General features: G+C 41.4%; 1 protein-coding gene across 2 annotated transcripts in view; it reads left to right on the plus strand.

Annotated features, from left to right (window-relative positions):
• The first annotated feature begins 1,461 nt into the window (after positions 1-1,461).
• zfpm2a (zinc finger protein, FOG family member 2a) overlaps positions 1,462-25,810 on the plus strand; it is a 115,275-nt gene continuing 90,926 nt past the window's right edge. For both annotated transcript variants that reach the window (XM_038712182.1, XM_038712183.1), the window contains exon 1: positions 1,462-1,851. In XM_038712182.1, coding sequence (XP_038568110.1) covers positions 1,812-1,851 — 40 coding nt within the window. In that variant the 5' untranslated portion in view covers positions 1,462-1,811. The remainder of the gene's footprint in view (positions 1,852-25,810) is intronic.

Genomic DNA, 25,810 nt, shown 5'->3' on the forward strand with positions numbered 1-25,810 from the left:
TAGGAGAGTTTATTGTGTGTATGACAGAAACACACACACACACACACACACACACACACACACACATTTTTTTATTCCCATGTCGTATTAACTTGTTTTTGTATTTAACAGTTTTTTTTTTACTTTGTTTGAATAGACCATCACTCTCTCATTTCTTAACAGAAACTCTGAAAGTACAATGCAACAAAGCTGAGATACTGAATCACTGTCTACCACCGTCCCATGACATCTCTGCGTTTGGATCATGACCAAAGCTGTATGTAAGAAGAAAAACAAAACAAACTTCAGCCACCACAGGACTGGGGGTGGTGCAGGAAGAGACAAACCAAGGAGTCTCGCAGGACAGATGCTCTCCTCAAGGTGAACCACTGCTGACCCGTGTGCCACATAAATTATTCTGTAGTTTCAGACTCCATTCCAAAGTTGTGGAATTGGGTTACAAGATAATTTCACAGGCCACTTGCTTGTCTTCCTTGGCAGTCCAACTGGCTAATTGAAGAGAGTGATTTCCAGTTTGGGCAACTATTCAGAACATGGCATTCAAAATCTAAATGATTTGAAGGCTCTCTCTCGCTCTCTTTCAATATTCTGAATATTTTCCCCGTCCATATGCAGACTAATTGTCGGTAAGAATTTTTTTTTCATATTCTGATTGACAGTTTTTTAAACACTGATAAATAAACAAAGCATAAAAAGCAGAGTACTGCCTCTCACTGGAACTACAGAAAAAATAAATATATTTTAAAGTTATAATTATATATACAGTAAAAAAAAAAAGTATAAGGCTCAGGTACAGAGAACACCTGGCTTTTAAATACTGTATAATTTTGAATTATAGATTTTGTGTGTGTTTAAAAAAGTTACTTCTTTAAGCTTTTGGCCACCAGGTCAAGTCATATGAGGTCATGGCATCTCAAACTTGATCACCTCTCAGAGTGCATTATGGGGGAAGCTCAGCAACTGGGCTAATCCGGGTGTATTTAACCAATATAGGTTCAGATTTGTTGGTGATATGAGACCACATGCTGTATTAAATTACCCTGGTGCAAAAGTGGAGCATTATCCCCTAAACCTCTTTTTTTTATGTGTTTAATGGATAAAATAAAAATGTAGCTGTTACATTAATCTCATAGATCATTCAAAGCTGAACCAAACAAATGGCAACATGATCCTTTAAGAAAAAAAAGGTGTGGAAAAAAATGTTTACCTGAAATATAGGCGAGGCAAATGATTTGTTTATATTGTGACTGTGATGCCTCATGATGATCTGGAGCTCGGTTCTCTCTCCATCTGCTTTTATATTTACCCCCAGAACAGGGGCCTTCAATAAGGGTGACGCTAATTAATAACTGAAAGTTAAAGTAGCCTAATTGTGGATCAAGTGAAGTTCACGAAGCTGCGGCTACGGTACCCGGGGAGGAACAAACCTTATCTTCAAACAAAAGCGCGAAACGCTTTCACCTCCCCAGTCAGTCCGTGCGGATCGCGGCGAAGCGCAGCCTCATCACGGAGAACTGTGCTCAGAAAGAGTGAGAGAGAGCGAGAGAGAGAGAGGGAGAGAGGGAGGGTGTGCATGTGTGTGTGTGAGAGAGAGAGAGAAAGCCAAAGCCAGAGCCAGGGAGACGAGAAAGATAAAGGAAAGACAGACGGAACGATAGACTTGTGCCTAAAAAGTACTGGTGCCCCCCTTCTTCTTCTTTTTCTTTCTCAATTTCCATCAGACAAAAACCTAAACCGGCTGCTTGGATGAACCAGAACCTATCGATCTGTCAGTACTACACCTGGATTCACTGACCAGCCGCACAGCAGGCATGTCCCGAAGGAAGCAGAGCAACCCCAGGCAGATCAAACGTAAGTTTTTGTTTTTTTTTAATGTTGTCTAGTCGTGACACCGCGTCTCCTCGAGCTTATTAGAGTTAGCAGAATATTGTAATGATAGTGACCACGCTGAAGCTGATTCAGCAGCGCTCAACTATCGCCACTCATGTGTTGCCTGTCACGGTCCGTACGCACCAGTCTCTCTCTGCACGTATTTTGTGTTTTTGAAGAGATGATTTACAATCCAAATCCCACGGTGCTGCTGGCTGAAAAGTTTCACCGACGCTGCCAAGTTGTAGCAAAATGAAGTTATTTCGTTGGTTGTTTGATGTGACCATTCTAGTTTTCATCCAGAATTTTGTATCAGGCAGTGCAGCACTTTTGGCGTGCAGACTAAAGCTTTTTAGGCCAATTAATCGCCAGTAATTTTAAATTATAGGCCAATGGTAAATACTGAATCTGTGTTGTGCAGTGGGTTTAAAATGTTTTTGAATTGTGTCATTATTAAATGTTTTTATTTGTAACACATAGACACACGTGTCTCACACACACTCCTGCACACAGTCTTACATCCCCCCCCCCCCAATTCCACATATACACAGTCTCTTGCAGGTGTCTGATCGTAAATACAAGCACACACTCTTTTTCAAACTTCAGAGTATCCTACAGGCTAGATGGCATAAATATCGATTACTAGTGTTGATGCTTGTGACTCCTGGTATTGCAGTAAAAGAGCAAGTGTGGCAAGTAATAGCATGTTTTAATTTTAATTTCACTGAGGAGTGTCATTCCTCTGGGTAAAGGGTTGACCTTGTCTCTGCAGTGTTTACACGTATTTGCTTTTCAAATTTAGATGAAAATGCATACAGCTTTATCCTAAAATGTAGAGGTTTGTTATTTGTTTTTTAATACACAGACATTTTTGAATAAAGTCTAACCTACATTAATTCAAAAGCGTGCCATATTCCCATTGTTCAATCTTAGTCAAAATACTTATTTTTAAGATATTTTATATGAATGGTTTTATCAACTTTTCATTATTTTAAGGATTTTAAAGAGCCTGTAGTTTATTCATAAATATGTTGGGATTATAATACACACACACACACACACACACACACACACACACACACACACACACAAATACACAAGCACATGGACATAAACACACTTTCACATCTCAAATACAGCTGACATCTGAGTGTGTGTACAGTGTGTGTTTTCAGTTTGCCCACTGTGCAGTATGCTGGAAGAGGCTAAAAGCAGACTGTTGCTGCTTTGGGGTCAGAATATCCAATTTTAAACCACTTCCACTAATTTGCATTGTGCCTATGATGCTGTTTAGCTGTGCTTTAAGATATTATGGAGAAGTTAGAACTAAGGCAACATTTGTATGTGTGTGTGTGTGTGTGTGTGTGTGTGTCCATGTGTGGGTGTATATGTTTGCATGTGTGTGAGCTCACATGCATGAACTCATGAGGGCATGTGCATCCTGCTATACAAGAGCTTTTTTACTACAGTTGTGTGAGACAGATTTTGCGACACAACAGGTTTGTCTGTTGTCTTGTTTAATTTTACACGTAATTATTGTTGTTTCACCAATTCAATATTTATTGATTGTACATTTTTTGTACAAGTTTTTAAAGCAATCTTTTTGGAATCTGGTTTTATTTTTTGTTTCTTTAAGTAATGAAAATTGGATTTTTTTTTAATAGTGTGCTGTGCATTTTATTACATTAAAATTATTGGAAAAATCTGCAGTTTACAGCAGTAACACCATTTTTATTTTTTTGGTTGATGGTGAAAAGGCTATAGTTTAAAATGTTTAAATGAATAAATATAGTTTTTGCACTTATTTTTCTTACATGAATGAAAATTATTATTTTTACAGAAGCATGTTTTTGTTTTAACTATCTTTGAGCTCCTATTTGTGCTTTTGCTGGCATCCACCACAAACCCGCAATCATTTCTAATCAGCGAAGAAGCACGACAACGTATGACGTGATAGGCCCACTCATTTTTGGACCAATCCCATTGTAGCATCCAAATTTTGTTGTCGAGCAAAGGAAGTCTTTTGTCGTTTGTGTTATGCTTTTGCCAGTGTGACCTGTTCGTGTGTGAATTAGTATGTCATGTGTAAGATCTTGTTAATATGGAGCTGGTGTGCAGTCGTATAATCAAGCTGTAGTTAGAAACAGAAAGGTCACGAGGAGCCTAGATCCTCTCTCCTACCCCGGGAACTCTGGGAAAAAGGCAAAGGAGGCACTGCACAGAAAGTCAGCACAGACAGTCATTCTAAAGGACAAAAAGGTTGTTGGGCGCAGTCCCCCCCCCACCCCCCTCCTGCATACATTGGACTGTTATCTAAAATTGTGATTTATGCAGTATTTTAATATTTTGCTTATTCTTTCCCCTTGGGTGCTCTCTGAGCGGTGATAAAAAGGCGATGCTGAAAGAGCACCATTAATTTGCTCCGATGACTGGGGAGATAAGGCCAGATAATGGGAAAGATAAGCAGAGAAGATATACCATCAGAAACCCGATTATTACCATTAAAATTCCAGCCCAGCAATCTGCAGCTGGCTGATAATTCCTTCTCCGTTTCCACCACTTTGGATGATAAGGCAAAAAATAGTCACTCAGTGCTCCTTGATTAGGCTGCCTGGATATCCCGATAATACAGTGATAAATTATGTATTTTCCACCCCTTGTTTTTTTCTGTGAAATGTTACATCTGATTTTTATATATAATATATATAAATATATTTCTGGTCCCCTTTCTGTATCCCCCTCCCCTTGTTGCTTTTCCAAGAAAACAAAAACACCCATACACTTTTATTATAATAACAGTTAGATAGAAAGAGGAGATAGTGGTGGAGGTGTTTTGTGTGGGAGCACATATCAATGTTATCAGCTCATCTCCCAGGGCCAGCTGCTAGCTGCTGTTGTTTTTAGCCTTATCACCCCGTGCCAATATGCCAATAAATTGCCCAGATTGTTAGCCGTTCCAAGGCGGGTCAGTAGAATTTGACAGGGATGATGAAAATATCGCTGATGCTCTGCGGATTGCGATTAGCTGCTGTAATATGATGTGTGAATTCCACCAATCTCCCTCTATCCTCTCTTCTCCCTCCCTCCTGTCCTCCCTGAACCCCCACCCCCCCCCGACTCTCTCTGGCTGCTGGTGGTGTCCATACCTCTATTCGTACTGAGAGGAGAACATTTTGATGCTTAATAGGAAGGAAAGATATGAACAGGCTGAATTGAAACCAGGCCCCTCAGAGTAATTTTTCTGTAAAATTGCCCCCCAAAGTTTCACGGCGTAAAGGGGAATCTGGATGATGTAGGGAGCGTGCCTCCACCAGTGTTTATGGGAACATATTGAAGCGGGCCTCTGAGGCTATGGGCGGACATCTAATGTCAAATGTGCTTATTAAACTGACTTAGTGTTCTCCCCTTTACTGTTGTCTTCACCATATGAACCGTCTGAGAATTCATGTTGCTTCTTCTGGCTCTTTTACTCGACGCTGTCCAACCAGAATCAAGCACCATACTGTAGTGATTATCCTGCTTTACTGTAAGTTTGTATAGCAACCGAGCAGCAAGTGCATTACTCCCCAGAGCTTACCACTATGTCATACTGTCAAATTGTCTAATCTACTCAGTCTACTCAGTCTCCACTGCAGTGTACAGTTATCCTTTTTGTTATTTTGTTTTGATTATGTTGGAGGAGGAACTAGTGATGCTATAGTAAATAATGTCTTTCCTGTCTCATTTTCTTAGATGCATCATTTGACTGATAGTCTATATCTATACTATTAAGGCCTTTGAGGAATATGACCCCAACTGTTTTATTTATTTGTAATTGTTAACTGCTGCTACTACTGCTTTATACCTTAAATGCTAATTAATGTATGTACAACCTTTGGATTAATATAATAAGATTTGTGCTTTTTTCAACCAGTCAGTTTGGAACTGAACAACAGCCAAACAAGGTTCTCCGCTGGGGCTAAAAGTCTGTTTTTTTTTTATCGTAGCAACCATTTTTTTCCATCTCCGCTCTACTGTTAATCTCTCCAAGTCCTTAGCATAAGGCCACTTTTATGTAACGTTAGCATACTGTTTATCATATCAGGTGACGTTTCTATCTTTGAGGGGCATTTATCAGAGGCAGATTACAGTAGTAAGGGATGAGGGGAGTGTTTACTGAACTGACTGCCAACATCCTATATCTGAATTTGTGTGTGTGCGTGTTTGCTTGTGTATACATTGGTGCATGTACAGTATGTGCGACGAGCATGTGGCTTTTAGCAGAAGGATCGGAGCTGTTAGCTTGATACTTTTTTTTTTCTCTCAGGGAGCAGACTCCTCGTCCATATTTCCTACAATTTAGCTCAGCCTTGCTGCCTTGTATACGGAGAGCGTGCTAATGCTGTGGAAGTTGTAGACGCTGCGTTTCACCCTTGGCCCACAAACGCTGGCAACTCCAGCAGTCAGATGTTTTGGGGGTGTAAAATCAAAACAATGTTTGCATGCCAGTCTCCCTGTATATTTAAGGGTTTCTCTTTCATTGGGTGACAATCACGGCGTGTCTCTTGTGTTCCTCTTGTTGATTTCTGTCAGAAGAAGAATGGTAGTTGAATGCCAACTTTCCCTCAAACATCTGTTCCCTGCCAATAACAGCTTGTGCTGTTGCCTCGTCTTAGCTGAAGGATCCCCAATTGCCTCCTCACTTTTGACACAAAACAACAATACAAATGAATGTCATCTTCTTGTAATGTTTTTTCTATTGTGTCTAAAGTACAATGTTTCTTGTTTAGAGAAAGTATTTACAACGCTGCTTATGTCACAGACTCTACAGCTATATGGAGTGGAATGTATAGCAGCTGCTGTTTCCTTTGTTGACAGCAGTGCTGTGTGATGTGTTCGATGGGCTGGAGCTGGCAGCCGGTGGACTGACTGACGGTTCCTACTCCTGCCCTCTCTGTTGCTGTAGCCTGCAGTGCCTGGACAGCAGTGTGAAATGTGGGCAGGGTTGCTGCAAAAGTGGAGGTCACTTCCTCATGCAGTTTCCTCTTTATCTTCCTCTTTCCTGAATTCCACTGCTATTCCAATAACCGCCGTTCCAAGCTGTCACCATTGTGTTTTCATTCAGGCACTGTAACTGTCACAATGTGACCAAAATGTTAGTCTCAGAAATATGTGCAAAAACAAAATGTGCTAATGCTTCACTGCTGCTGGTTGTGCATTTTATCCTGACCGTATTCCTCTCTGTTTATTTAGATTTTATATCAATGATGGCCATTGAGCCCCCAGGTAACAATTGACTTTCAGCCTGCTTTAAGTTAATAGCCTTGTCTCTTGCTTGTAGGGATCAATATTGGTATTAATTAATCACCATTATCAAGAGCAGGATCTAGTTCCATTTGTTGTTACATCAGCAAAATATCAATAGAGAAAGTGGACTCCCTGATCGTCATGGCAACTTCATCTCTTAGGTCAAAGAGAGTTTATCTTATCTTGCTGCTGAGAGTGGCAAACTGCTTAGGAATCTAGTTTAGACTCAAAGATCATCGATTTAAGCCTTTTTTTCACCCCCACCTTGTTGTTTCAGGAGAGAGAGGGGTGAAAAAAAACAGAGAAAGGCAGCATTCTAATCACAACAGAGATGTAAGATTTAAATATTGATGTCCAAAGGCCATTACAGCAAAGAAGGCCTCTGGTCTCGCTGTTGTTCAAGTACGTCCTTTTAAGACCCAGACAAAGCTTTGATTATCAGAGGTGTCACCGTGGAGTATGTCTGTATAGCTGACAGTGGGACTGCAGGGGAGATCAGTTTCCTGCAGCCACCGTCACAGAATATGAACAGATCACACTCTACATCCTGGTATTTTTACAGGCCTCCTAGGCTTACAGTATATACTGGCATTGACTGTTTATGGTGATCATTATATTGTGACTTAGCAAAGTTGTGTTGAGCTGAAACGATTAGTGGATCTACAGAAAATTAACTGGCAACAATTTTGATTATCGAATCATTTTAAAATGAACTTCTTAAATGTGAATATTTACTGGGTTTCTTTGTCTTCAGTGAGAATTAACTGTTGACAGCATGAACTTTACTATTTTCACTATTTGGTAACATTTTATAGAAGAAATGATTAATAATGGTTAGCATAGATCCTTTACTTAATATAACAAAACCACACTGTAAAAATACTATTACATGTAAAGGTCCTGCACTCAAAAAAATATCTAAAACTAGAGAAGTATTAGAAGAAAATTTACTTTAGGTATCAAAGGTAAAACTGCTCGTTGCGAACAAAATGGCCCACATGAGTGTTTTATTATTATACATTATATTATTATTACTGATGCATCCTTGTATAAGTTGTGGTTTACTGTTGTAGTTGGTCATGGTTGTGCTTTTTACTTCTATTATGTCTTTTTTTAACTAAAGATTTTTAAGGTGGATCTCCAAACTAACTACTAACTATAGTTTCTATAGAAGAAGATGACCATGCACATGGTTTGACTTTAGTAAATTAAAAGCATAAAGTAGCATCAAATTTAAATCCTGAAGCTAAGTATAAGCGCCACAAAATTATACTTAAGTACAGTACTTGAATAGATGTACTTAGTTACTTTCCATGTCCATGACTGCCCATAATAAAAATAAGTTGTGCTATTTGAGCATATTGAGGTTTAGCTCGAGTTCTTATTTTGGGTGAATATGTTCACTGGCATTGCATATTCTTTTGAACCCGTACGTTTTGTGTGCATTGTACAATGAAACTGCTTGATTAGGAATTCGACTAATGAGCAGTGCATTTGTATGTGTATTAGAGTGGAGTGGCCTGTTCTCATGGGAAGTTCGGTCTGGTCTGAGCTATTTGGGTGGTGGCAGGCCTGGGTGCTTGGATGTACCTCATCATGCTGCAGAATGCTCCTCAGGGTTGGAGCAGAGAGCAGGGGCACTGCCTGCTTCTTTTTTTTCTTCCTCTTTTTGCCTCCGGGACACAATTGCCTCATTTAACATTCTCTATTTGGCCCCTGCCAAGAGGGGAAATAGCCAGGGTGAGTAAGAGAGGCCGCCACACATCATGAATTCTTCTTTCATTTAACTTGCACAGTCCCTTTTCACCTTGGTGATGCACATGGATCAGGAATGGAGATATTGCTCAATTAAGGGGATTTCTGAGGTTGCTCCTGAGGTATTGCAGTTATTTTTGTGCCATGCCAAGGTTTTGATGTATCATGGATATGGATATTGGGTTCATCACATTTGTGTGATGCTTTGACATCTCCATAGCCCAGAAGAGAAACAGCTCTGCGCTTTGCAGCACTTACCTCTGTCCGTCTGTCTGTCTGTCTTCCATTGCATAGATGTAAATAACTTTTATGTCTGTGTTCAGATTATTTTTGTTTATTTCAATTTAATTAGCTACAGTTAATCAAAACATTTTCATGGCATATGTCAAAATTGATACTAGGGTTTTGACTGAATCTTGGATGAGAGAAAGGAAAGGGACTCCCAGGAAATATGACTCACGTTTTGCAGCAGGCATTGTTACAATACGTCAGCAGCAATATACAGTGAAACTATTAGCCAAGCATTAAGTTTGACTTCATCCACATAAATTGTTTCAGTAATTAAAAAATACACCAAATAATAATATAATTTGGTGAGCACCTTCTCCAGAGCAGGATAGTAGCTGGCACACCAGAAAGTGATGCCCTAATAGCTGTTCAGTGTAAATCTCTGGCTTGGCAGGATTTACTGAGAGTGTATTTGTGGGGGGGGGCAGCGCGATGCAGAACTTTGCATTGGAATGAAATGCAGCAGGCTCTATGGTTAAGGGATAGGTGGCAACAGAGGATTAAGTAACAAGCTTTTCAGTTCAATTTGTACATCAGCATTTCCCGCCAGACGAACGGCACAAAACACATAGCATCTTGAGGCTTCCGTGGAAAATCACTAATGACAAAGCTTTGTAAATAGATAAACAATTTATGTCAAATATGCTGAAAATATAAAACAAACTTCAAAACACGTTAATACTTTAAAGAGGCTGTGTTTTGATTTGCACCATTGCAAAGCTGGTAAAGCTGTTGACAGCACAGCTTACACATCATGTGATCAGTGGCCATATCTGCCTGCATGTGATTAGCAGTGCTACAGAAATAGCCGTAATGGAGCCATACTCCAATTGGAACACTTTTTTGATGATCGATTATATTTATAGTAAATTATGCAAATTGGTGTGTGCGTGATATTGGACAGTGACGAAAAGAGTGACGTGTTGCAAAGCACATGTCTCCTGCTTCGTATTATTTCAAAGCAGGCTTTGTGAAGTGGCAGAGTAAACATCCAGCGAGAGATGCAGCCGCTATTATTTCAGAATCAGCCAATTTTCTTTCTCTGTGTATTTCAGAGAATGCTTATCTGGTAATTACTAAAAACTGTTGACATTGAGCAAGTGCTGTAGCCAACTAAAATGCCTTTTTGTCTTATGATATCAGATTGGATTTTTATCTTAGTTTCACGCTATCACGCATTCCTGAAAAGCAAAGATAACTGGCTCAAACTCCTTATTTCCAGCATGAGGGTAAAATTAAGAGCCTCATTTTGAAAAACTACAATCATTACATCCTGCATTCATTTCTGTGACGAAATACTGATAATAATGTTTCCCCCTTTTGGTTCAGCCTAGGATGTGCCTGTGAATCTCTGAGACATACATTTGACCATAATCAAGTTTTTTTTTAAGCTTCAGAAACAGGATAACAACTGGGTCAGATGATAAGCCCGGGCAAAACAGGAAAAAAAGCCTCCTTTGATAGACGAGGACAAAATCTGATTGATTGATGTCTGCTAGCTTCGGCACCATCACAAGCCAGCTGACAGTTAGTTTGGGATCAGATGATTTCACTCTTAAGATTGGGGTTGAAGGGAAGCTAGGCAAATATGAAGGACACAAAGGTCAATGGCTTCTCTCCTCCTCTCTGTATCTATCTCTCCCTCGCAATAGCTTGCTTTGACAAACTGTAATATGTTGCTAAGCTTTGTGGCAGCAGGACACATGGTCATAGTTTGTACTGTAATATCCTATTGCAGTAATCTCACAAGGAATGATTGAAAGTGCTGGAGGAATCTAGTAGAAGCAGGGACCCGTTGACATCATCAGCTGCTGTGGACTGGCAGATGTCTCCTGACTTGTTTGAACTGAATTTTCCCATGGGACTGAATAAGTTAAACAACAGCTTTGACTCGAAGTGAATCTGTTATTGTAAGCAGGATCTGATAAGACGGCACCATATTATGAGTTTGTGTAGCAAAGAGGCCAAAAATGGAATCTCCAGCGAGTGTCTCTCTGTGGTTTCGGAAAAAAAGACGAACATGGAACTGTGACAAAGGATGATTGGATGCATATTGTAAATAAACACCCAAGTCTTTCACGATTGCCTCTCAGTCTCTCCATAAAGATGTTCCATACAACATTTCATCTGCTCTTGCTGCTTAGAAGTTGTATCACTTAGATGAAATGATAAGCGTTGTTCTGGGTTTGACCCCGTGTGGCAAAATAACAGTAACAATTAGATTATTTTTAACCAAAACAAACACTTAGAAGATATTTTTTTGGTCAGAGCAGGCCGTAATATAGCCAGTGTTTGTCATGTTGTTCCTTTAGCTATTGTTATGGAGCTGAAATTTAATAAGAAAGGCCTTGGGTGCCCATAGTGATGTCTGTGATATCGAATAGAAGGCCGTGGATCCTCTGAGGGTCCATCTCTTATAGACATAACAGACATGTCCATTAGCTTTGTATGGGGCTGCTTTCAAGATCAAGGTCTCACTTGTAATGAAGTGGCTATGCAAATGCTAGTCAAATTCTACTATTGTGAATCACTTGTTTTAATCAAGTTTTTATTGAAAGAAATGTAGCCTCCATTCAGAGCCACTAACCAAACAATAAAAAGAATAAGCCGAAGACAATTCCCATCCGAATGGAACCGGACATCATTTAGGGGAAGAGACAACAATTCTTTTGTTTGTTTGAAGTGGTTGATGACAACCTTCTTGTCAAAGACTCAGGGCGAATAAAAGGGATTTGTAATTACCATAATTATCTCTTATATGTTTTCACCTAATGATGTCCATTAAATGCCTGAGGCTTCATTTAGAGTCTGCCTCACTGTAGGTTGGCATAATGCAGCATGTTACATTACACAGCGCACAAGTAATGAACTTCTTTCATCAAAGATGTTTATCGTGCAGTGCTTCTGGGGGGAAAAGCCAATATACTTCAGCTTTTTGTTACACTTGGATTATAACAATTCTCATAGTTCCCACTTATCTTTCAAATTTTCTCCACATGTGATATCAACCCAATTGGCTTCATGTCTAAACAGGATGGCTCTCTAATCTAGACCACTGTTCGTTTCATGTAAAACATCTCATTTTGTGGCTTAGGCTGGTGGCTGTCTTATCGTTACATAATACACTGCCCTCTCTGTGATTTTCTTTGTGGCAATTTATTTAAATTCCCCCATGTTTATATATTTTCTGTCGCCTTTCATTCAAAATGATTGCCTTTCATAAGTTCAAAGACTCATCTTCATGACTTTTGGTAACTTCGCAGATATGAATTCACAGTGGGGAGAATGGAGGTGGGGAAAAAGCTGTTTTGTTGGAGAGCAGAAGAAGAAGGAGTGCCAGTGCATGTCCATCCCTGTCGCGAGGCCGAATTCAGAGGTTGAACTAACCCCGATCAAAAGCGCAGATATAGCACTCTAACAGTCCACACCTCAGCAAGTACAGCATTTGAGAGATCATGGCTGAATACATGTGTGCTGTTCTGCTCCTGCGCTAAGGCCCTCAGTCCTGCATGTGGCTCCGCTCCTGTGGTTGCTTTGGTCTTTGTCCGCCACCTATCAGCATATCAGCAGTGTCTCTGAAGCCCAGTTGTATAATGCACCATTTATGGCTTTGTGGAGGGAGATGGCGGTCGGGCGGCGGAATAGCTCCAGGCCTTCCCCTCAGTGAGTGGATTAACGGCGGCCTGCTTTAGCGCACACTACCGCGGTGTGAAATCGGCCCCGCTTCGGCGCCGGCGATGAGGCTCCCTCTCTCTTTCTCCCTCTTTTCTCTCTCTCTGTTTCTTCACCTCCATGCAAAGCCTCTCCCAGCCATCTGTGAAATGTGGAAACTCTGTGTCTAAGTTGAGTTCAGATCCCATCCTCTCCGTCAAGCTGAGGCCAGGAAGCAAATGGGCAGGCAGTCGGCGGAGGGGGTTTGCAGGGGAGGAGGAGGGAAGGAGAGTGAGAGAAGAGGAGGAGTGTGGCGGTGGGGGGATCAGCTCACTGATGTCGTGCCGCGTGTGCAGGAACCCTGCCTGTTCTCCGCGGGCGAGTTGGAGGAGGGTCCAGGCCTGGGTGCCGGCCGAGAGATCTCTGGTTCCTGCTTGCAGGTCCAAATCCCCCCTCTGTGTGCGCCTGTGTGGAGGCGAGGCGGTGGCACAGCTCCCCTGAGCCCCTGCCCAGTCCTTTGAAGATAAGATGGTGATACAGAGTCCCTTTCGGTACGTCGCTAACCGATGGTCTTTGTGTGACACACATGCTTCTCTCCTTTGGAGCCTGCAGCTAAAACACCTATGGTCTTTACTGAAACGAATCGGCTGTATGGCCTCGGGTCAAATTAGATTATGAATGGGTGACAAAATCCTAGATCGTATGTTTAGGATATTTCATTTTTTTCGTCATTTCATGCTGTTATCGTGGAGTTGTTGCTGTGGTTGATATTTCTATTTGATTTCCCCTCCACTGAGAATCACTTTCATAAATTCTCCTCATACACTCGCTGCTGACTTAATTTTTTTAGTTTTCCATGGCAACGAGTTGTCATCTTAACTCTGATTTCTCTGCTATCTGTGCTGTATTGCTCTTGATCATGACAGTTTTTTAAACACGTTTCTCCTCTGCATTTATAACCATATTTTGTAGCACTCGCAGGCCAATTCTCCCACTTCTGGCTCTCAACAGCAGCTTTTCACAAGAGCAACCATCATAATCAGGCTTTTGAATTATGAACTCAATATTCCCTTTTTTTCTCTCTATCCTGTGGCTTTGGGGTTCAGATCTGTGCATAATGTCTTGTGATTGCATGGCATTATGGTGGTTTGGAAAGCCGAGTCAAGGTCCAGCCACGCATCATCTTTCCATAGACAATGTGGATCTCTGTGTCTCTCTGAGCTCATCAGGGATGGGGCGTTGATTGCTTTTTGATACCCCTCCAACGTGGATGAGGTCCTGCATACATCAGCTAATTAGAATGTACTTATAGTGTGTGTGTTTGTGTGTGACAGACCCCACACTTCTCATCAGATCCTCAGCCCAAGTGCTCTAACCACACTCACTAAAGGCTTTATCAAATTCCAGAAAAGAAAAGCTATACAGTGCAGGGCTTGGGCGGGCGGGGGGCGGGTGGTGTTTTTTGTGTGTGTGTGTGTGTGGGATTGGATGTCAGGGAAAAATAAAACAGAAAATGAAAAGAGAATGTATAACGACAGGAGTCATTTCAGTATTTGGGTTAAAAGTCCACAAACCCACTTTACATACAACACATATAGGGAAAATCTAACGACAGCTGTCGAGTTTAAACTATAAAAAAAGATGACTGTGTTTAAGAACAAACCACCTTGCTACTGGTCCAGACCACATTCAGAAGAGTCTAACATACTGGCAGCAGTGGAGTTAACTTCATCCCACAGTAGCTAATGATGGTCGCTTTGCTAGAAGCACTGAATGGATGGCACAGCAGTGGGGAGGGAAGTTGCAACAGCTAATTAGGCAGCACAAATGAGTGAGTGGTATCACCCCATGCACCTTGAGATTACGGTCGTGAAGCATCATAGAGGAACATGGGGAAAGTTTTGCGGTTGCCTTACTGACTTTTTGTATTGAGGTGCGTTTCAGCAAGGCCATATTAGTCAGGGGCACTTTCCCTCCCTTTGCCTCACACACACACACACACACACACACACACACACACACACACACACACACACACACAAACTCCTTCTCACCAACCATCCTATCCCATGCTATGATCTGTGGAAGGTGCTGGGGCGTCTCTATATATTTCATAAAGGCATCCTATTACACCCCCGTGGCTTGTGGGGAACAGTACACTGTGGTTTAGTCCCCAAGCAGCGGAGAATAAAGTGTAGGACGTGGCACTGGAACAGAAATCTAACTGCTGTTTCCTCAGGTAATCTTGACTTGGATCTTAATTCCAATAAAGTGTTTTTTTTTTCCACAGCATAAGCCAGATCCAAGCAAGAACACTCCACTCTGTATTTCTGCGGTCATACTTTATTGAATATCATTTCAGATAAGAGGTGTAATCCTTTGGGTGGAAGTGATGTACGTATATTGACCAGCTCAATGATAACGATACAGTGTATGTCTCTGATCTGAGAGTGGTAAATAACTATTTGTCATGGGCTCAATCAAATGCCGTGGAATATTGAAAACTGCCCTACTTGTTGTCAGTCTCCAAGTTTGTCAGATTCTGTCTGAATATTTTAAATGTCACTGCCAGAGACCGGGAAGATGCAGGTATTTGTTTCTTTTGTGCTGCGTACAGTTTTTTTGAATTGGTGCACAGAATTGTGTGATGTTACCTTTTTCCAACTGAGACCCCTCTGAAAAACATCAATACATAAATTTCTCATGTAACAACAACTTATTTTTTTACACATTTAGAAGTGTTTTGTGAAATTCAGTGCAGTAGCAATGCAGCCATTACAAGTAAAAGCAAAATAGAGTTAGGTATACTAAACCAAAATTAGACAACATGTCCCTGACATTGCACATGGATAATATGGTGAAACACATTGGCACAATGTAGCACAGTGTTAGGTGAATAAATCTGTTATAATGCATCATGTTTCTTAAGCTTAACATGTGTTTTGTGTGTAAAATCTTTATTTGCAAAGTAACTGGTCGCTCTAGCAGTCACAATATTTACCTCTAAAATGTAGAAGAGTAGAAATATAAATTAGGAGAGTATGAAAATACTCAAGTTAATGAGGTTTGTTTGGTGTCTATAACAACTGCAGTGAGATTTTATTATATTCTATTTATCCATTTAGTTCCTGAAATATAACACTTTAACTGCATAGACATCATATTTATACAACAGAGATTAAAATGCGTCATACTAATAATTTGTTTTGGCCACCAAACAGCTATGGTGTATCAGTAAAACCCTATTGTCTGCTTTTTCCTCTCTAAACAGAGTGTGGTAGAGTTCAAGCGGTGAGCCAGGTCACTCGGGTCAATACAACACTGTTACAGTCTCACCTCTCAGAGTGACTGGGTTTCTTCCATCAGTAGAGAGCAGCCCTCTCTGTTCCCACATAGTTCATTTCATCAGGGTTTGTTTTATCTTGACTGGCCAGGCCCATGACCCCTGAGCACTGATAGTCCAATAAGACTGCAAAAGAGCATCACCGGGGCATTGTGGAGACTGAAACAGAACTTAACTGGGCTAAGTTTTCTTTCCCATTAGGTTTGTGTGTTTGTGTTTGTGTGTGTTCGTGTGCGTTTGTGCATTGATTCACCGGTCAGACCTGTACATGTGTGCGTTGAACTGTTTGAGCAAAAGTTCAGTTTGAAAACTTCAAACAGAGTTTACTGGAATGGCACATGAATGGTGACAGATTTAGCATGAAATATGTATCATGAATGAAATGCAAATTCATCTTTGAAGCATTTGAAAAAAAAATATATATATATTGACTATGCCAAAGCTGTGGTAGAGCGAACACATCTAATTCTAAAACACAAGAAAAAGAAAGGACTAGCCGTTATGCTCAGAACTGTTCAATTTCATGAGCCTGCAGAGAGTGCCATGTTTACTTTTCTTTGCATAGAAGAAGAGAAATGAATGCTCTGGGTTCCCTGTAAAGACAAACATGAAAGGAATCACCAAGAGTTCTTTAGGCCCTTTCTCTTGTGTTGTGTGTAATGCAGCTTCTTTACTGCCTAGGTAGTCTCTGCCATCTGACTGGTGTTTGAAGTCAGCAGAAGTCGACAATATTTGCTTTTCAGCAATTCTAGCCCACTGTGTGTCTCTGTTGCATTTGAAAGTGTGGCCAGTGTGGAGTCTATCAATTCCCTTCTTGGAAGAAATGGCTCAAATTGGATGTTTGGTTCATTGGTGGGTTGACGATGAGCCCCCACAAGTGAGGGCTTGCCGTTCATTTTTGTCGCAGGGTGAACGTGATGGACAGCGGAGGAGGGCAGGGGCGGAGGAGGAGGAGGTGGTGGGCAGTGGTGGGGGGGGCTTGCAGGAATAGTCTCAGCTCAGACCTGCTGGGGTGCGATCTCACCAAAGCACCATGAGTGGGCCAATCTCAGTCAACCCCCCAACCCAAAAAAAAGTGGTCACTTTTTTTTTTTGAGGATTGGAGAGAAAGAAAAGGGGAAAGGTGCTACCAGTGCCAGACAAGAACAGGCAGCCCAATTCAACTTACCTCATTATCCTCCCTTCATTTTGTTTGTTTTTAATAAGGCTGGGTAACTGTTCAATACCAGTGCCAATACATGTTTTACACATTTTTTGAGCAATGTAAACATGTTTTTTCCAAAAAAAACCCATATTTTTTTAATTAAAAATCACAAGAGGAGTAAATACCCAAGACTCAGAAACTGACCAAGCATTCAGTGCTAACTGTCACAGAAACATTTCATGCTACTTCTCCACTGAGCTCCTTCGCTGCAGCACCTCCTTTGCCTTGTAACATACAACAGTCATGCCATAGAAGCCACTAAATTAAGAGATGCAGCACAACCTATTCCCAACATACTGTACTGTGTGTTTTCCTAGTTCAGCAAGCGCATCTTTGTGGTTTTGAGTGCTATTTCTAATGGCAGTATCCAGTGGATGCGCATGAAAGCTGCTCCTTTTCTCTAGTGGAGGTGCGTGTGGGTGGGTTAGAGGGGAGGCTGTAAGGCTGCTGAGACCCCGGCGTTATCAGCACCAGATGCAGGTTGACTTCAGACTTTCAATGGAAGGTAAAGAGAGAGAGGGGGGAAATTAATGAGAGCCATAAAGCCAGCAGGATAAATAATTAGCCAACTGGTCCTAAGATCCGTCCCCACATTTGCAGCTACAAATGAATTCTCCTTGCAAAGTTTGTTTGTCAAAACTGCAGCCTGATGCCATTTTTATTTTATTTATTTTTTTTGCGATTGCATACATGTGTGCGTTTTTAAGATTCATTTGTTGGTGTTTTGCTGTGCTGTCCCTTCTTCATTTGTCATGTATATCCGAGTGACAGGTTTCTCTGTCCTGCCACCGATAATTGGCCGGACGAGCGCTTCCTCCAAATGTGTTCAGCACAGGCAGACTGAATAAAAGACAATTCAGCTGTCATAACGTTCTTCATAAATCATCTGGATGAGCGCGTGTCATATTGGTGTCCACATTTTTGTTTAGAATAATCAGGAGGACATAATGTTGCTTGTTTACTCGTGGCTGATGTTCCCCAGCTGAGCTTCTAGAAACAGTGCAGGCTGTAAAACACATTACTTTGTGCAGATACTGAACCAGACGTGCCTCAAACCGCGTTTATGTTGAACAAGGGATGCCGTTTCACTAACCTGATTGCTACTTTGCCGTGCCCTCGTCAGGATCAAAGCTAATTTTTGGTGCATTAGAGGACACTTTGTGCCAGTGTACTGTGTGTTGATCAGGAGTGTTTACATGCAGTTCACTCCCTGAGGATTTTGTATTATTGTTGTCACACTATATGGAGCACAGCCACTTGCATTGTTCTAATACTCCACCGGTAGATTTGAAAAGAGCTGAGCAATCACTGAAAGACTTACATTATCCTCCAGTCTTTGATCGCTATTCATGTGTCTGCGCTAAGTAATCTTCCCCTCTAATCTCATTCACAGATATAAATAAACAAGTAATGCTCTAAACGAGAGAGAACACACGAGTGAACATCCAGAGGATTATGGTAATTTTTGGCTAAATAGAGGTGTTTAAAAAATGTGACTATTTATTAAGAAAGTTACTTATTTAAAAAAAAATCTGTTTTCACTCCATGAACCCGGAGAACTTAATCAGTAAATTGTATTTCACTCAAATATTCTGCATGAGTAAAGGATGAAGTGATGATCTTTCAGTGTTTTTTGGCTGATTTAGACGAGAAATACTGCATTAAGCTGTTGACATTTGTTGTTCATTAAGGTATTCTCCATGAACGTAAAATTCCCCTGGGAATTACTTAGATAGTATAGACACTTCAGTATTTGCTTACAATTGATTAACAATTCATAAATAAAAGCTCAACACACTAAATACCATCCAAATCAACATGCCCATATTGCCGATTGATTTTTAGGACATTACTCTTTTTTTCTCATCTCTTCCAACTTGACATTTGGGAAGTCAGAAATCAATTATGTTTCCTTCCCAAATGAAAGGCGGAAAAAACTAGTATATGACTTTAAAGTCAGCCTAGCTCGCCTTTGACACGGCACATTACAAAGGGAAAGGAAAATCACACTGCATACCTGATCCATAAAAAAAGCCTTTGAAATGGATTGCTGGGTGGTATCCAGTCTGGCACAAGTCATGGCATTGATGGCACAGCCCCTGGGCGCAGGGATACTTGGCCTGGACAAGACGGTTGCTGGGCCCGTATCAGTGGGCACTGGCCCATCCTCTGGGAGCTCCTAAGCCATGCTGTCTGAAGAAGAACTGATGGGGTTGGCAGCACATATGGGCATGCTACGGGTTTTATTTCAGTCAAAAACAGCCCCGATGTTATCGCCTTCAGTCACGAGCACAGCAGCATCAGCGAGGCTGACCGAGATGATTGGGATTCACAGGAGAGAGAAAAAAAAACCCTCCTGCAAATTAACTTCAAAACGAAAACTTTTCTTTTGTTCCATCTGCACAATTTTTTTAGTTTTACACCGTATGTACAACCCAGGTGCTCAAATCTAATTGCAAACCACCATTTCTATCTCACATATTGTGTTGAGGTGACAATTTGTTCCAGCTAATTGGAAATGTTGCATTGCCCTTCCTTGCACAAAACATCAGCCTATCACAAATGACATTGATATGATAAGCATGGATTCTGCTAGCCTCCACTGTTTTTCAAGGCAGGACAGGAAGTTGACAGCTGCAACAGTTTTCCGTAATAGTTAGTTGATAACCATCCACAGGGTAATGAAACTTCCACCTTTGATGAGAAGTTGAAAAGAGAGAGTGTTTCACTGTTGGCTTGGCAGAACATTAGACGTGGCTGCAGGCAGGCAGGGGCAGGCAAGGGATCGAGCTGTTTTAATAGGGCTCATCCAAAGGTGACGAGAGCACTGCATGCACTGAACTGGAGGTGTGAGCCGGGGCTGCCAGTACATATCCTTTGTCTTTCATTATCTTTATTTCCTTATTATTTTAAATGGCCGGTGTGTGTGTGTTTTTTTCTTCACTAGAAGCTTTTTTGATATCCATTTAGATTGGAGCTTCATTAAAAAACCTCAGACAATGGAGTGACTTCTAATTAAGAAGCGCCGCATCTGGCCCCTGGCACCCTATCCCGTTGTTCCATCTATTTTGCTGGGGAGAATTCATTTGTTTCTTAATTAAGAAAAACACCAATAGCGTGAAAAATCTGCTTATGGTACCTGAATCCTAATTAGTTAAATAGTGAGGGGAAGGGGAAAACACATTCCAGTAGCCCTAGAAATGAACTCAGAGCTGATAAAAATGAACTAACTAGCCTTGCATAAATCGAAGCTGGGGAGAAAGTGTACCATCATTATGGCTAAGACAATATGCAAACTATCTTCAAAGAAATCAAATTGCCGGAATGTTTTCATTTGCATGTATTAACCATTAACATAATGAGGAGAAGTGACATTGGACCCGGATTGTGTGTCTGTTCGGATTGATAACTCTGCTGCATCTGCAAATAGTCTCCTCTGCAAAATTATGCTAGCAGTCAAATCAGTGTTGAACTGTGGAGGGAGAGGGAGAGTGATGGAGTGAGAGAGAGAAAGACAGAGACACAGACAGAGAGAGAGAGGAGAGAGAGAGCGGAGGCTTTTGCTTTTCTCCGTTTTATCAGGGAGCTCTGTGCGAACCTGCTGCAGTGTTGAATCTGAGCCATCATCCTCTGACAGCTATCCTTAAACAGGAAGGGGCCGCAAGTCATTGTCTCTATGGCTCTGCGGAAAGCTGCTGTGCATGTGTGTGTGTGTGTGTGTGTGTGTGTGTGTGTGTGTGTGTGTGTGTACGTGTGATTGGGGCAGAAGGAAGCAGGGGGATGTGCCCATGTGGCTGCTAGCTGGAGATGGACCTTGAGTGGGCACACTTCACACTCCTTGCCCTCCCCACTTTGTACATATCGGACACATGCACACACACGCCTGCACACAGACTCATGCATACGTGGCCCCCCCACCCCAAACACACACACACACACACACACACACACACACACACACACACACACACAAACACACACACACATCTGAGTGCTTCCAGGATACCAAAGGCTCACTTATCTGTTCTGTAAAGACTCACCATGGCCCACATTGGCGAGTTGGCGGGCAACCAGCCAAATCCACTGTGTGTTCTCCTACTGCAGGCATCATGCAAAACACTGAACTGTCTTCAATATTCAAAATAATTTTTCCAACATGCTACTTCCCAGGATCAGCAGCCTCTTAGGTCAAATTATTCAATTAAGTGTCTGTTTATTACTGATACCAAAGCTGGGTGGCGGTTCTACTTATCACCTTTTTTGCAGATTGGTGTTCTCGCAGAATACCACCATAAAGATTGCCTTGGCTGTAATTAAAATGGCACAGAGACAAATTTGGCGCAGGGCTAAGACACGGGGAAATGAAGGAGGTAGGGGGAAATTGCAGGGGCTACAGTCTGTCAACCAATGAAAAAGTTCAGGTCGTAAAGCAGCAAAATTATTGTCAGAGCGCTACTGTACGACACAGGTATATGAACAAGAAAAAATAGCAACGTTGTGGTTGTGGTGTCATCGCGGTGCGTTCATGTGCAGAAAATGTTCAGGAAACAGGGGCTCTTCTTTGTGGCTCTGACTGAAGCAAGTGAACAGGCGTCAATGATAGTTTGTGTGGCAGAGCGGATGCTGTTTAGCTGTCCTAAACGCCAGCCGGGCTTGCATCCATCCACAGGCCTGTGTGTTTGATGAGCTATTGGCAGGCTATGGGGACACGTGTTCCTGTGCCTCGTGGCAAACATACCTTTCACTGTCTTTGACTCCACAAGCCTGTGTGACTTCTCAGGGAAAAAATATGAAAGAAATCAAAGCGCCAATAAGCTGAGGGTGTTAAGCCAGAGAGAAAAAAAAAGAAAAGAAAGACCTGAGCGACTTTGGATTTTGACAGAATCTTCATGCGCTCTCTGACAAAAATTTGCATTGTTATCACAGATAACTGGTGATGTTTTTACTTGGTTGTACATTTTTGTGAAATATGTAAAATGTAAACCGAGCCTCTAACGATTCCCTTAATGACGCGGATCTTGCTTTTTTCCTTCGAATCGCGTCTTAGCGGGCTTCTCAGTGCAGGATGTCTGATATCTGAATATTAAAAGGGAGTTTCAAGCTCATCTGCAAATGTGATTTGCACATATCACACTTCTGCAGTCGTCAAGCTGCTTCATCGCCAAGCTTCTGAGCAAAGAAGGCTGGGGAGGGGAGGGAGAAAAAAGAAAAAGAAAGATGCACATATGGGTTGCTATTGATGTATTCCATTTCTGACCTAATTTAAATCCCTGCCAACAAGCTCATATGCATACTGTACATTTGCTAAATTACAGAGTGTAAACCTTGCCTTCTCACAAAGACAGGTGTAAACATCAATGTTGTCATAATGCACCACCAGTAAATATGATAATCGCTCCATGCTGCAATAGAGCACAAAATAATTTGGACATCATTTTGATGCCTGAGGGGCCCAGGGGAATGCCCTCCAGAACGAAGGTGGCCCATTGACATGCTATACACGCCAAGATATAATTATGGCTGCCTGTCTTTGTTCCTCCCAAGCTTCCTCTCAGTGCACTAGTAATTTGCTTGTGATATTTTGGTATTCTTTATGATTGAGTTATTCTCCGTGGACTTGAGTATTACATGGGTGTAAATGAAGATGCGAAGAAGCTGCTCTACTGCCAAATCCCAAGTTCAGGAACTGTAAGTGTAATATAATATCGTCAAAGTCAACGCTGATACTAATGTTATTTTGTAAAGCCTGATTTGAAAGTTTACGGGAGATCCTGACACATGACAAATCCTATTCCTTTCGATTTTTGGTGTCATCTCTGGCTATCTGTGTGGGACATTCCTGATAATAAGGGGCAATGCCAGAATATCTTTAGGGTATGCAATGTGTCGAGCTGCGGTTTGTTGTCATGATAATCCCCTCATTTGTAATGTTGGGATCAGCAGGTTACGGCTCTCCACTTGCCTGCCATGTCAAGACTTGGGACTGGCGAGGTGGATTGTCATTTCTGAAGCAATATTTTGACAGCGCCTTCACTTTGCTCGTATGCTGCGGCTCAAAGGTCAGAGCTGTGCCACTTCCATTTACTGTGTGTGAACACTCAATCCCTGAGGAGTGAAGCTCTCTACATCCCGCCCTGCATGAGTTTCTCTCTCTGACACAAACACACACACACACACACACAGACTTGCACGTTGTCTTTCTTTCTGCCTCTCACCGTTTAACTCACTTGTTTTAGGAGATAGATGTCAAGGCTAGTCCCACACAGAGCTTTATAGTGGGTCTAAAGCTCCCAAATTGAAGGGCAATTACAACTTATAAACCTTTATAATAGAAAATGGAAAAAGGCAGCTCTTTTCAGTTTAGCTCACTGTGATGCCTGATTTCCCCTCCTGCCATCATTCCAATTAGTGCATCGCAAAGACAGCCACCTTTCCCTCAGTCACTGCTGTTCTCACTCGCCTCATATCACACACACTGCTGGGTATTTTTTAAAAACATAGTCTGCTATGATTGTTACAACTGCACAATGTCTCAATGGTGTAGCTGTCATCCATTTTCCTGTGCGCTTAGTGCCACTCCTCAGACACCGAGGCAGGTTATGTCAACCAAATAAGGCACATGTCAGTAATACAAAAAGACATTGTTGCTGGTCCATTGTTACCTGCTCTGCCAGCTATCATATAGAAAGTGATGGAGTGACGGTGTTGTGGAGCGCGGTGCAGCTCCGGAGCCCCAGGGGTATTATGGGTGTAAATCTCCCTCACACAGTTCTGCTCCAGGCCAGGGAGAGCATCATCATTAGCCAGAGCAGATGGAGGGGCTTCAGCACTGTTTTCCTTTCTCTTCTGTCGGGCTATACTGCTGGAATCTAGTTTGATACAATGCGAGTGGATTGGAGCAACAGCCGAGCTTAGACAAGGAATGATGAAATCCACATGAAATCAGATGAAAGCTACAGTACACGCACACAAAGGCAGTCTGATTCATCATTTATTTGTGAAGTGATGATAGTGGAGGTTAGCTTAAGTATTGTTCATACAGCATGTGTTATGTTTTGGTGGCAGGAAAGGCTCATGCAAGCTAGGCATTGACTAATAACAAAGGCTGGCTTGATAGATAGAGAGGAAATTATCAGTTGATCAACAGAAAATGTATGTAGCTATTTTGGTAATTATTTAATACTGTTAAGTCATTTCTCGAGCAAAAATGTCAAAACATCCTTTGGTTGCAGCTTCTCAAATGTGAGGATTTGCCTTCACTTGTTTTACGTTATAGTAAATTCAATATATTTTGGTTTTGGTCAGACAAAACAAGAAATTTAATCATGGGCTCTGGGAACTTTTGATGGACATTTTTCACAATTTTCTCACATTTTACAAACAAACAAGAGAAGATTATGCAGATTAGTTGCAGCTATAAAATATATATTTTAATTTGTATTACAGATAACATAGCTAAAAAGATTGCATAATATGTTTAAATCTAACCATTGTGTGCTACAATGTTTAATGTTTCAGGTAGAGTTCTAGTTTTCGTGTCTTTGAAGGCTTTATAGAGTAACCTGCTTTTTACATCATGAGCCACCCTCTATTTTCAATAGTATGCGAAACTTTACAAATTAATGGCAAAATCAGTAAAATTGATAAATAAAATTACATGTTTCCTAGAGATTTTTACTGTGGACTGGAACACATAACTTAATATACTTCATAAAAGCCAATCAGCCTGATATAACAATTTAAACCTGATTACAAACAGCTCATCAGTGCAATCATTTATCAATGAGGAGTATTTATCTCCAGCAGCCACTAGCTCCCCATTGATGCAGTAGTATTTCACAGTGTGCTAGAGGCCTGCTATCCAGGGAGCAGGGAGTGTGTGTGTGTGTGTGTGTGTGTGTGTGAGTGGGTGGGTTGGTGGATGGGTGTGTGTGTGTGTGCTGTCTGAAGCACTGGCAGAATCCTAATCTTCTAGCAAGAAGCTTCACATGGCCAGATCAAGAATTAGGAGGGAGACTGACGGGGGGGGGGGGAGGAAAAAAAGCCCATCTCGGTCTGTGTTTTAAAGGACAGTGCTTTGAATGTCATTTGACAATTTCCTTTTAATTAGAACTAATTTACAGAAAGATGCCCACCAGCTAATCTTTACAGGATAATTAACTTCTATTTTCTTTACTTTTAATTAAAAAGTGGAAAAGATTTAGCTGATCCATAAAGAATTGTTCTTTTGAAATGTTCATCAGACTTCACACTTCTTTTGGCATTGGTAATATTTAGATCCTATCTGTTGCTCACAGTCTCCACTGAGTTATTGCAATGATTCCCCCCCCCCCTTATCCGAGGTATTAAGAAGTGGAACTATCAATAGTAGAAATGGGGAACCAGAGGAAAATTAGAATTGAATTAATGAAGAA

Source organism: Micropterus salmoides, unplaced genomic scaffold, assembly GCF_014851395.1.
Source record: "Micropterus salmoides isolate LMB-PRFRI ecotype aquatic unplaced genomic scaffold, ASM1485139v1 Ms_hic_scaffold_11, whole genome shotgun sequence".
Taxonomy (NCBI): Eukaryota; Metazoa; Chordata; class Actinopteri; order Centrarchiformes; family Centrarchidae; genus Micropterus; species Micropterus salmoides.